This window comes from Aethalodelphis obliquidens, unplaced genomic scaffold, assembly GCF_003676395.1.
Source record: "Aethalodelphis obliquidens isolate GAN/ISIS:26980383/991018 unplaced genomic scaffold, ASM367639v1 scaffold71, whole genome shotgun sequence".
Lineage (NCBI taxonomy): Eukaryota > Metazoa > Chordata > Mammalia > Artiodactyla > Delphinidae > Aethalodelphis > Aethalodelphis obliquidens.
In genome coordinates, this window is record NW_020838015.1 from 9,086,191 (window position 1) to 9,099,446 (window position 13,256).

At 37.6% G+C, this 13,256-nt stretch overlaps 1 protein-coding gene across 2 annotated transcripts in view; it reads left to right on the top strand.

Moving 5' to 3' along the window:
* ZNF81 (zinc finger protein 81) overlaps window positions 1-3,635 on the top strand; it is a 65,148-nt gene extending 61,513 nt beyond the window's left edge. Inside the window, exon 5 of one of the 2 annotated variants that reach the window (XM_027091381.1) lies at window positions 354-3,635. In XM_027091381.1, the coding sequence (XP_026947182.1) occupies window positions 354-2,062 (1,709 nt within the window). In that variant the 3' untranslated portion in view covers window positions 2,063-3,635. The remainder of the gene's footprint in view (window positions 1-353) is intronic. The other variant, XM_027091382.1, reaches the window with a different exon arrangement.
* Window positions 3,636-13,256: the final 9,621 nt, after the last annotated feature.

Below are 13,256 nucleotides of genomic sequence, written 5' to 3' on the forward strand. Positions count from 1 at the left end.
ATATATATATATATATATATATATATATATATATATATATATATATAAAATCATTCTGAACTTCACTTTCCTTATCTACAATGGTGAATAATAATAGAAAATACCTCATAGGGCTTTTGAAAGGATTAAATGAGTTCACATATATATATTTCTTAGAACAATGCCTGGAACATCATGTCATATAAGAGCTTGGCACATAATAAGTGCTATATATGTATTTTCTGTCATTATCATCATCATCATCATCAAATTTACTGGTTTCCCTGTGTTCAATTTGGATTAATTTATGTGTACCTTTTAATCTTCTGCCATCTATTCTTTGTGTCAATTTTACTTTTTCATTCTGTTTTTAGATGAAAAGTTTGGGATTAAGACCTCACAAAAAAGAATTTCTGGAAAAGTTTCATTTCATAGTGAAATGGAGGGTGAAGATACAAGAGATGATTCATTGTATTCCATTTTAGAAGAACTGTGGCACGGTGCTGAACAGATAAAAAGCTATCAGGAAAAACAGAACAAACCTCTGAGTCATGCTGCTTTCATCGATAAGAAAATATTGAATACAGAATGGGATTATGGATATAAAGACAGTGGAAAATTTGTTCATCCAGGCCCAAATCGTATTCCTTCACAGAAAAGATCCCATAAACGTGACTCATTTGGAAAGAGTTTAAAGTATAATTTAGATGTACCTATTCATAATAAAAACAATGCAACAAAGAACTTTGATAAAATTATTGGACACGGTGAAGTTTTCACCCAGAGCTCTTCTTATACTAACCATGAAAATACACATACAGGAGTGAAATTCTGTGACAGCAATCCATGTGGAAAAGTCTTCAGCTTCAAACAAGCACTCAGTCACAATCTGAAATTTCCTGTTGGGGAAAAAGCAAATATGTGTACTGAACTTGGGAAGATCTTCACCCAGAGGTCACACCTCTTTGCACCTCAGAGAATTCATACTATGGAAAAACCTCATGAACTTAGCAAATGTGTGAATGTTTTTACACAGAAGCCACTACTCAGTATATATTTGAGAGTTCATAGAGATGAAAAACTGTATATATGTTCTGAGTGTGGGAAGGCGTTCATCCAAAATTCAGAATTAATTATGCATGAGAAAATTCATACTAGAGAAAAACCCTATAAATGTAGTGAATGTGGAAAATCATTTTTCCAAGTGTCATCTCTACTTAGGCATCAGACAACCCATACTGGAGAAAAACTTCATGAATGCAGTGAATGTGGGAAAGGCTTCTCCCTCAACTCAGCCCTCAATGTACATCAGAAAATTCATACTGGAGAGAGACACCACAAGTGCAGTGAGTGTGGGAAAGCCTTTACCCAAAAATCAACGCTCAGAATGCATCAGAGAATTCATACAGGAGAGAGATCCTACATATGTACTGAATGTGGGCAGGCTTTCATCCAAAAGGCACACTTGATTGCACATCAAAGAATTCATACTGGAGAGAAGCCTTATGAATGCAGTGACTGTGGGAAATCTTTCCCTTCTAAGTCACAACTCCAGATGCATAAGCGAATTCACACAGGAGAGAAACCCTATATATGCACTAACTGTGGGAAGGCCTTTACCAACAGGTCAAATCTCAATACTCACCAGAAATCTCATACTGGAGAGAAGTCTTATATATGTGCAGAATGTGGAAAAGCCTTCACAGACAGGTCAAATTTCAATAAACACCAGACAATTCATACTGGAGAGAAACCCTATGTCTGTGCTGATTGTGGGAGGGCCTTCATCCAGAAGTCAGAGTTAATTACACATCAGAGAATCCATACTACAGAGAAGCCTTACAAATGTTCTGACTGTGAGAAATCCTTCTCCAAGAAACCACATCTCAAAGTACATCAGCGAATTCACACAGGAGAGAAACCATATATATGTGCAGAATGTGGGAAAGCCTTCACTGACAGGTCAAATTTCAATAAACACCAGACAATTCATACTGGAGAGAAACCCTATAAATGTAGTGACTGTGGAAAGGGCTTCACTCAGAAATCAGTTCTGAGTATGCATCGCAATATTCATACATGAAAGTAAACCTGTTTCTTGAAAATGAGAAAACCTTATCACAGAAATCAGGTCTAAGTGTGTATTATAAAATTCAACCAAGACCGATCATATATGAATACATTGTATAATAAAAAGAATTCATCAGGCTGTTTCACCTGAGAGGAGAAAAATTATTTGGAAGAGACCCTCTAAGAATGCACTGAATGAAGGGGAACTTCCATATTTTCACAGCCTCACAAAATATAATAGAATTCATACCAGGGAAAATGCTGTCAGTTTGAGGCATGAGGAAAAGCCTTCCTGTACAAAGTATTATATAAGGCAAGTTATTATCAAATTCTTTATAGATGGAGTATGCAAAATCATATAAATGACTGTAATGTTTACTGTGTTATATTAAGCAATTTAAAGTGGCAACAAAACAAAAGGTAGGACAACAAAATGATATATTTAATGTGTAGACCTGCTCTCAGTTCTGTAGAGTATTTGCAGCAGAACACATTGCACAATGGGAGGAATAATTGAATTGAAAATTTTTTTTGGATTTAATGTAATTGTGTCTATCAAATATGTTTCCTATTGAATATTTTGCTCATGTGAATCCACAGTTTTAAAGTCATTATGGTTTTATATATACACACATCTGCTGATACAATTTTACACGAATACATACATATAATCCTATCATTCATACTGGTTTCCATGACATCGTATTTTTATCTTCCTTCATTGTGGTACAATGCAAAATAGCCACAGATCTCTCCCATCCTTTTATGCACCCCCCTTTGTAATATTACTCTGTTGTTTTTCTTATTAAGGGGTGGAGCTCTCTCTCTACTCCTTGACTCTGAGCTTGGCCATGTGACTTGTTTTGGCCAATGTACATTAACAAAGAGATTCAAGAAGATGCTGGGGAAGTGTGTAAAGCCTGCCTCGAGTCTTACCCTCTCTTGCTGCTCTTTGGAATTCCAAGACCTTCATGTGAAGAAACTCAGATTACTGAGGGATGAGAAGCCACATGGAACAGAGATGAACCAGGCCAGCTGAAGCCCCTTAGACCAAATGCCAGACATGGGAGTGAGGCTTTCATCAACCTCCAGCCCCAGCCACGCCAGCCCACACCAGAAGAGCCACACCAGTTATCCCAGCCAACCTGGAGAATTATGAGATAAATAAAATGATTATTGTTTTAAGCTACTAAGTTTGGGGTAGTCTGTTGCACAGCAAATGCTAAGTAATACCTAAAAGTGTACGTCTACTGGGGGTATTGTTTCAAAATATAAGACGTGACATTAGCTTTGGGCCTGGGCAGCAGGCAGAGACTGGAAAAACAATGAGGAAAACTGTTAAGAAAGGCTGGAAAAGATGGCAGTCTGTGTTGTTTAGTAAGGGAAAGAAATAGCAAAACAGTCACCATCCTCTGTGGAAAGATAGAGAATGTACCAAATGAACTTGTGGATCTGGCTAAAGAGATTTCCAACAGAATGTTGGAATTATCAGTTTGCTTCTTTTAGCTGCATGTGATAAGATACAGAAAGAAAAGTATGAACTAAGCAAATAACTGTTCCATTTGTGAGCAGAATTCAGAAGAAATAACAGAAAAGCCAGGACTTGGCTGGGTTGAAAATAACTGCTTCACATCTCCAGTCTCTCCAGCCACCAAAATATTCTCAAGGTGAAAAAATGGCCCAAGGGTAGAGATCAAATCGTAGATGTGGTTCTAAGACCCTTTGTTAAAATGTGTGAAATATTTAAGTTGGAGTTTGGGAGACTCTCTCAGCTAAGTCAAACAGCTTCTTAAAACTTCACATTTTCCCAGTAGCCTGACACACTGCTCAAAGTAGGGAGGGTAAAAAGAATTGTTGATGTCGCATTTGGGACATGGAGTAAATACAAACCAGATTCATAGAAACTTGTAACATTTTTAATAGAGTTTTACTAGCAAAACTACCTCCAGGTTGGACTTAAAGGGACTGAAACAGTCCAAAATGAAAAGTGGCCTCTGGACTCCCCTCTCTAACTTCTGTGAACAGGAAGCAAGCTGAGAAAGTTACTCAAACATGGGCCATTTCTTATGGGAAATGAAGGCTGTCTCAGAAGACCCAAGAATGATGTACTAAAATGGACTGGGAAGCCATTCCCAGGTAGAACCGTGACCTAAGCAAGAAACATTATTTGCCCCTGGGGCAGGGAAACCTGACAATTTTTGCTCTCTGGGATTTCAGAATTATTATGGAACAGTGACATATGTGCCTCTTGTTCCTCCCCTTTTTGAATGGGAGTATCTGTTGCAGTTATCTTGTCCCTATCTCATTATTGTATTTATATTTATGTGTGTGTGTGTGTTGGGTTGGGGGGGTGGTCATATAACTTGTCATTTAACTCACAGGTCTCTGGATCAAGAAACTGAGAAACTGCACCCAAGGAGCCTCAGCCATATCTGAACCTGATGCAGAAGACTTAAAGTCTTAGATTTGAGCCTGATGCTATAATTTGGGATAAACGTTTAGAGGTCTTGGAATGGAGGTGAACATATTTTGCATGGTATGATAATGTAAATAATTTATGACCAGAAGAGAGACTGTTAGACAGAAAATGCTACAAATTTCTATCCTTATATGTATGCCTGTTTTCAGTCATTATTTTGCTTTGTGTTTCAGTTGGGATAATTTCTATTAACCTATCTTCAAGTTCACTGATTTTTAACCCCTACCCTGGCTCTGTTAGATCCACTGATGAACCCATTGAAGGCATTCTTCATCTCAGTTATGTTTTCTTTTCATTTCTAGTATTTCCATTCTCTCTGCTGAAATTCCCCATCTGTTCATACCTGTTGTTTACATTTTCCACTACCCTCTTTAACATATTAACTAATCATTGTTATTTTAAATTCCCTGTTTGACAGTTCCAACAACTGGATCAACTGAGTCTGGATCTGTTGATTGCTTTGTCTCTTGACAGTGGATTGTTTTCTCTTGCTGTTTTGCATGTAATTTTTGGCTGAATATCCAATGTTGTATGTAGGAGAGTAGAAACTAAGGTAAATATTTATTCCTGGGAGTAGATAATGGCTGCTTTCCTTATAGGTCATTAGCATAGGGGAATTGAGTCCATCTAGTCAGGATTTAGGCTGGGTTTAGGTTTTGTTGCTCTCTTTACCTACAGTGTGTCAATGACTTCAAATTTCTCTAGTGTTACCTTGTGCTTAGAGTAGGCACTGGTTTTCCAGATAATTTTTCTCAATATTCCTGAACCACCCTTGCCTTTAGGTGTTTCCTATGTGCCTGCATCTCAGAGAGACTCCCTCTCTATGCTCTTGCTTCTCCCTTAGTAGTAGACTTCTATTATTACCTGGGTCTTGGTGACCTGATGAGTGGGGGGACAGGAGTTGTCCTGGGCCAGCCTCAGTCTTAGGCAGGCCCTGTATCCCTAGGTCTTGGAGGGTGAGGCTTTTTCAGTGATCCTACCCTCCCCATTAGTATAAAGCCTTAAATGGTCTGGGCCTAGGATGGTTTCCTGCCCTTCCTCTGTGAGTGGAAGGTTTTTTTCCCTTTTCCTTTCCTCTAGCCACAGTGGATCTTCACCTATGTCCTGTGGGCAACAAGGTTTGCTGCACTTCCCCCAGTGGCTTAAGGCTTTTGTTTTGTAGGGGAATAGGGTCCCATTGGGGCTTTGTGCCATTTCTGTATCAGCAGCTGTCCCCTTGCAGGCCTACACCACTGAGAGAGGCTTTCTCCAATCCCACCCTATCCCCAGTGTTTCTTGTGAGCACCCAGTGGAGGTCTGTGGAGAAGAACCTGCAAATGGGGGCTAACTACCCCTAGGTCTGCAGCTCTCAGAGGTCCTATATTCTCACACTATCCCACACTCAGCCTTTAGAAATTTATTTAAAATTCTTGCTGAATTCTTACTGCTGGTGTGGTAGACCCATCTTCCTTCCTGCTCTGCCATAGGTGACCAGTGATAACTTCCTGTCTCCTTTGAGGCATTTGCCTTATATATCAAGCTAGTTGGTTGCTCTATGATGAGTTCAAGAAAAGTTATGATTTTGTAGATTACCTGAATTTTTTCTGATTATAAGAATGGGAGCTCTTTTCAGGTGTCTACATTCTAGCCAGAATCCAGAAGTCTGGATGGTCTCCTTTAGTCACTACCATCAGAATATATGCCACCTTTCAATATGACTTTGCCACTTCACCCAAGAGGTAGAGTCCATTTCTCCAGCCCTTGAAACTGGATTTGGCCACTTCTTTGGCCAGTAGGACATTAGCAAATATGACACAAGCAGAGGCTTGAGAAGTACTTGCACACTGAGGTTTGCCCACTCCTGCTCCTCTTTGAAATCCTGAGCCCAAGTGTGAAAAAGCCTGGATTATGCTATTAGAGGATGAGAGACTTTATGGAGCAGTGATGGAGCAGAGATGAGCCATCCCAGTTGAGGTGCCCTAGACCAACCATATTTCATCTGCCAGATGTGTGAATGAAGCCATTCTATCCATCTAGCCATGGTCAAGCCTACTGTGGTCGGCAGCCTCTGAGATGACCTTGAATTATCGCCACCTCCTGGTATCTACACCCTTGTGTAATTCTGTTCCCTTGAGTTTGGGCTGGATTAGTGACTTGGTTCTAGTGAATAGAATGAGGCAGAGGTAATGGGATGTCACGTCCAAGATTAGGTTGCAGAAAGATGGGGGCTTCCAATTTGGATGCTGTCACTCTCAGAGGGTTTACTCTAGGGGAAGCATGAGGCAGCCCTATGGAGAGACCCACATGAGTGAGTTTTGGAGCATATTTTTCCAGTCTAGCCTTCTCATAAGACCAGAGCCTCAGCTTACAGCTTGACTGCAACCTTATGAGAGACCTTCAGCCAAAGGCACCCTTCTGAGCCTCACCTGAATTCCTGACCCACAGAAACCGTGAGATAATAGATGTTGTTTTAAGCTGCTAAATTTTAGGGTAATTTGTTAGATAGTAATAGATTACAATAGTAATACACTGGCCTAGACTAGAAAAGCTCTGCCATCCACTCCACCCATCCCAGACGACTCACAGAATCGTGGATTAAAATGTTGATTGTTTTAAGCCACTAAGTTTTGGGTGGCTTATTACCGAGAAAAAGCTAACTAATACATTTATTATTTACTGAATTTCCTCCTCCACTATTTATCCCCAACAGATAACCAGTACTAATTAACCACTATGAACACTTTCATGTTTTAATCTGTGCTCATAATTGTATATAGATATACATATGTTACATGCTTATAATCAGACAGAAGCTGTATAAGGATTGTTTTCTTCCTTGATTTTCAAATATGGGATCATGTCACACAACTATCTCTGCTTGCTTTATTACTCAACAATAACGCATTTGAATGATTGCATGATAGTTCGTGGGGTGGATATGCAATAATTTATTCAACCATTTATATATTAAGATTTATTTATACACCCCCTTTTCAACTTAGGAGCAATGCTGTTCAAAATATTGAGGCAATTTGCATAGTGGTTGGGTAGATAGGCTCAGGAACCAGTCAGCTAGGGTTTCAATCCTGGTTCTGCCAGTTACTAGCTATGTGACCTTGGACAGGTTAGTTAACCTCTCTGTCCTGATTTCTTCAGCTGTAAAGGATGGATGTTCACAGTAGTACCTATCTCATAGATTTGACATGAGATGTGTATAAACTTCCTAGGGCTGCTGTAATAAAGTACCACAAACTGAGTGGCTTAAAACAACAGAAATGTATTGTGAGGGCAGAAGTCTGAAATTAAGGTGTCAGCAGGGCCACACTCCCTCTGAAGGCACTAGAGAAGGAATTGTTTTGTGCCTCTCACCTAGTTTTTGGTAGTCTCAGTCATTCCTTGGCTTGTGGATACATCACTCCAGTCATACAGCCATTTTCTTCCCGTGTGTCTTCACATCGTGTTCCTTCTGCTAGTCTGTCTCTGTGTCTAATTTTCCCTTTTTTTTTTTAATAAGAATACCAGTCATATTGGATTAGGCCCACCCTACTGGCCTCATTTTAACTTGATTACTTCTGTAAAGACTCTGTTTTCAAGTAAGGTCACATTCTGAGGTACTGGAGGTTAGGACTTCAACATATCTTTGGGGGGTACACAATTACTCATAACAAGAAGTTGATGCACTTATCTGTGTAAAGCACTTAGAACTATGTGTGGGGAGAAATTCTTGATGAATACTAGATACACCCCACTTCCTGAGCCTGCCAAGTCCCCCCTACCATTCTCTATGCTTGGGCAGGATTTGAGAGCTTGTGTGTGGTATCTTAGTCTCATCCAACTACCTAAAGAAAATGTTTAGAGTGACAGGGAAAGCAGGCCGAGGACCAAGGCTTGTGCTATCAGCATTTGAGGACCAGGCCAAGAAAGATTCATCTACAGAGCATAATGGGAAGGAACAGCTGGAGTGGTGAAAACATACCAGGTGAGCAAGGGGTTCACAGAGAACAGAGTGTTTCCAAGGAGTGTTTCAGTGGAGGAACTGTCCACACTAGAGGTCAATTCACATGAGGAAAGAAAACCGGTGCTTGGATTTTGTGACAAGGAGGTCATTATTAACTTTGGTGAGTGTTATTTTAGAAGTGAATTTAACTAAGGAAAACAATTGAGCAAATTTGAAGGAGTTTCTGAACTCAGGTGGTGTTACTTCACCACAAAACTTTTCCAGTAGAAAAAAAAAATTAGGTTATTGGGCTGTATTGTTCTACTGTTGTCTGGGTTATGCTGAGAAATGTGTTTTCAAGAATCCTGTGTGACTCCAGGTTAGAGTCGGCCAAAAGTAGAAATTGCATGAGATTCGGGAGGTCAAAGTGAAGGAACAACCATTACTCCAAAAGTTTGAGATTAGATACAGGGAAGGACAGATGCAGAGATACCCGGAAGGTCTTAATTTTTCCTCACTCTCTTCCACTCTGTATTCAGCCCTTTCTATCTCCCAGCCCTGCTTACCTACAGTGGCCCCAGGCCTGCCACCAGATGCCTAGCTGCAACCCACAAAGGCAACAGTTCTTCATATATTTCTCCATCAGCTCTCCTTTCATAGTCTCACTTAAGCAGCTGGATGTGCCTGGCTTCTCAGATTTTCTTGCAAGCACTGACTTATCCACCCATGCCAGTGTTTCAAAAGGGCTGGTTTAATGACTTCTCTAATCTTCCAGCTTCCGCTTCCATACCTTTACTTCCCCAGCTACTCCCACAATTGTGCATGATCTAATTCATATAAAAATTCCTTATTCCATAATACTCATAATGAATCCACTTCCCTGATTGAACCCTGATTGTTAAAGTTACACTTTCTTTTCCTGAGAACTTGGTAAGCATTGCTCCTCTAAAATTGAGTGGTACCATTGAGAAGTCTTAGATTAACCTGATATTTTTCTTGTATGTTTCTGCCACGTGATTCTTTTTTTATGCTGGAAGTTAAGGATCTTTAGAAGCATATGCCTTAGTCTTGATTTTTGTGAGCTAATTTTAACTGGGTTATAGTTAGCTGTTCCAATCATGATTCAAGCCTTTTATTTCAGGGAAGTTTTATTTTGTTTAACTTTTTTATCTGGTCCATCTCTTCTCTTCTTCAGGGACATCAAGTATGCATATGTAATATGTCCTTGTCATCTTCTCCGTCCATTTCTTACCACTCTACATTCGTTTCATACATTCGTTTCATACATTCGTTTCATTATTCTTTTTGGTTGTTTGTGATTGGCTCTAGCCTCCTGTTCAGAGATAATTCTCCATGAATTCTTAATGTCTAGACATCAAGCCAGTGTGCTCAGGTTTATTTACATTCCAGAACAGTAAAGATAGAGAATGTCTCCCTCCCTGGAGACATTCCCAGAGATTTACTTACATTCTAGGACAATAAAGGTAATGTCTCTCTTCCTAAGACGAGGATGGGCAATAAATCAATATAACAATATTGTGTTTTCCCCACATTTTAATTATGTCAATTTTCAATCAGGTAGAAGTACTGAAAGAACAGTACAATGAACACACATACAACTTTCATCTAGATTCAACAATGTATATGTAAATTTTTTCCTGAATAATTGATGGTAAGTTATAGACATTATAACATTACACTCAAATATTTGAGCATCCATATCCTAAAAATAAGGACATTCTCCCCCATAACTAGATCATCATTATCAATCTAATTCTCATATGATATCTAATATGATATATCCAGTCCATTTTCAAATTTCTCTCATTGTCTCCAAAATATATTTTACAACTTTATTGAGGTATAATAACATATAGTAAATGGAACTTGTTTAAAGTGTACAATTTGATGAGTTTTGACATATGTATGTACCTTTAAAACCATCACTACAATAAAAATAACATATCCATTACCCATAAAAGTTTCCTTATGCCCGTTTGTCATCCAACCCTCCCTCCCCACACCCTTCCCCCCATCCACAGGCAACCACTGATCTGTTTTTTCTCACTATAAATTAGTTTGAATTTTCTACAATTTTATATAAATGGAATTGTACTGTAGGCATTCTTGTTTTGTTTTGCTTCTTTCATTCAGCATAATTATTTTGTGATTCGTTTTTGTTGTTACATGTATCTATAGTAATTACTTTTTACTGCTAAATAGTATTTCATTGTATAGATGTACCAAATTTGTTTATCCATTCATGTGTTGATAGAAATCTGTGTTGTTTCTAGTTTTTGGCTATTACAAATAAAACTGATATGAACATTTGAATACAAGTCTTTGTGTGGATGTAGCTTTCATTTCTCTTGTGTGAATACCTAGGATTGAATAGTTTGGTCATACACTGAGTGTATATTTAGCTATTTAAGAAATTTGCAAACTGTTTTCCAAAGTGCTGTACCATTTTACATTTCCACCAGCAGCATATAAGTGTTCCATTTGCTTCACATCTTTGCCCTCACTAGGAATGATTATTCCTTTTAATTTTAGCCATTTTTGTGGGAGTCATGTGGTGTCTCACTGTGGTTTTAACTTACACTTTCCTAATAACTAATGCTATAGATCATCTTGTGCTTATTTACAATCTATATATCATCTTGGTTGATATATCTTTTCAAATACTTTGTCCAGTTGTAAGAGTTCTTTATATATCCTAGATATAAGTCCTTTGTTGGATATATATTTTGCAAACATTTTCTCCCAAGTTTGCCTTTTCATTTGAATAACAGAAGAGCAAAAGTTTTTAATTTTAATAAGTCCAGTTCATTTATACGTTCCTTATAGTTCATGCTTTTTGAGTCATGGTTAAGAAATTTTTGCAAAACTCAGGGTCACTAAGACTTTATCCTATGCTTTCTTCTAGACATTTTATAATATTGGTTCTTACATTTAGTCCTGCTATCCATTTTGATTTAATTTTGTATATGGTCTTAGGAAACGGTTTAGGTTCACTTTGTTTTGCATATGGCTGTCCAATTGTTCAAGAACCATTTGTTTAAAAAAAATTATCCTCCCTCGATTGACTTGCCTTGTCATTTCTGTAAAAAAGTCAGTTGATTGGTTGTATTTCTGGAAGTACTTCAGTTCTGTTTTTCCATTTGTCTATCTTACTGCCAGTACCACTGTTGGCATTGTTGTAACTTCTGTATTACTCTAGCATTAGTGATTACTGTAGATTCATAATAAGTCAAAGTCAGATAGTGTTAAGTTCTCCAACTTTACTTTTCTTTTCCACAATTGTTTTGGCTATTCTAGGTCTTTTAAATTTCCATATGAATTTTAGAATCAGCTTGTTGGTTACTATAAAAGGCCTGCTTGGGTTTTGATTGGGATTGAATTGAATCTATAGATCTATTTGGAAATAATTGACATTATAATAATATTGAGTTTTCAGATCCATGAACAGGGTATATATTTCCATTTATTTAGGTCTTCTTTCATTTCTCTCAGAAGTGTTTTGTAGTTTTTAGTATGCAACTTTTATACATTTTGTCAAATTTATCCCTAAGTATTTCATATGCCTATATTATTTTAAATGGTATTAATTATTTTAAAATTTCCAATAGTTATTTGCTAGGATAGAGAAATACAATTGACTTTCACATGTTGATCTTGTATCCCATAACCTTGCTAAGCTCACTTATTAGTTCTAGTAGTTACTGTTGATCCTCTTAAGCTTTTCTACATAGACAATCATGTCATCTGTGAGAAATGGTAGTTTTGCTTCTTCCTTTCCATTATAGGTGCCTTTTATTTATTTTCTTGTCTTATTGTACTGGCTACAGTACAATGTTGAACAGAAGTGATCAGAGTGGATATCTTTGCCTTTTTCTTGATCTTAGGAAGAAAATATTTAGTCTTTCACCTTTGAGTATATTAGCTGTGGGTTTTTCGTATATGCTCTTTATCAGGTTGAGGAAGTTACCTCTATTACTAATTTGTTGATAGTTTTTATCAAGAAGAGATGTTGGATTTTGTCAAATGTTTTTTCTCCAGCTATTGAGACAATCACATAGCTTTTCTTTTTTAATTTGTTAATCTGTCAAATTACATTGATTATATTGATTTTTGATAGTTAAATAAATCTAGCATTTCTGGAATTAAACCCCTCTTAGTCATGATGTATTATCATTTTTATATATCACTGGACTCAATTTGCTAAAGTTTTTGTTAGGAATTTTTGCATGTATTCTTATTTAGGATGTTGGTTTTTAGTTTTCTTATATTTTCTTTGTCTGCTTTTGGTATCAGGATAATGCTGACTTCATAGAATGAGTTGGGAAGTGGTCCCTCCCCTGGAAGATTTGGTGTAGAAATGATGTTATGTCTTCCTTTAATGTTTGGTAGAATTTGCCAGTGAAGCCATCTGGCACTGGTATTCTTTTATAAAAGATGTGGTGTATATTTCATGGAATATTATTCATGAAAAAGAAGAAAATCCTGCCATTTGTGACAACATGGATGGACCTCAAGAGCATTATGCTAAGTGAGGAAGTCAGACAGAGAAAGACAAGTACTGTACGATATCACTTATATGTGGAATCTTAGAAAACCAAACTCATAGAAACAGAGAACAAAATGGTGTTTACAAGGAACTGGGAGGGGTGAGGCAATGGGGAGATGTTAAAGGGTACAAACTTGCAGTTAGAAGATGAATAAGTTCTGGGGAGCTAATGAATGGCATTGTGACTATAGTTAACAATACTGTATTATATACTTGAAAGTTGCTAAGAGACTGGATCTTTAATG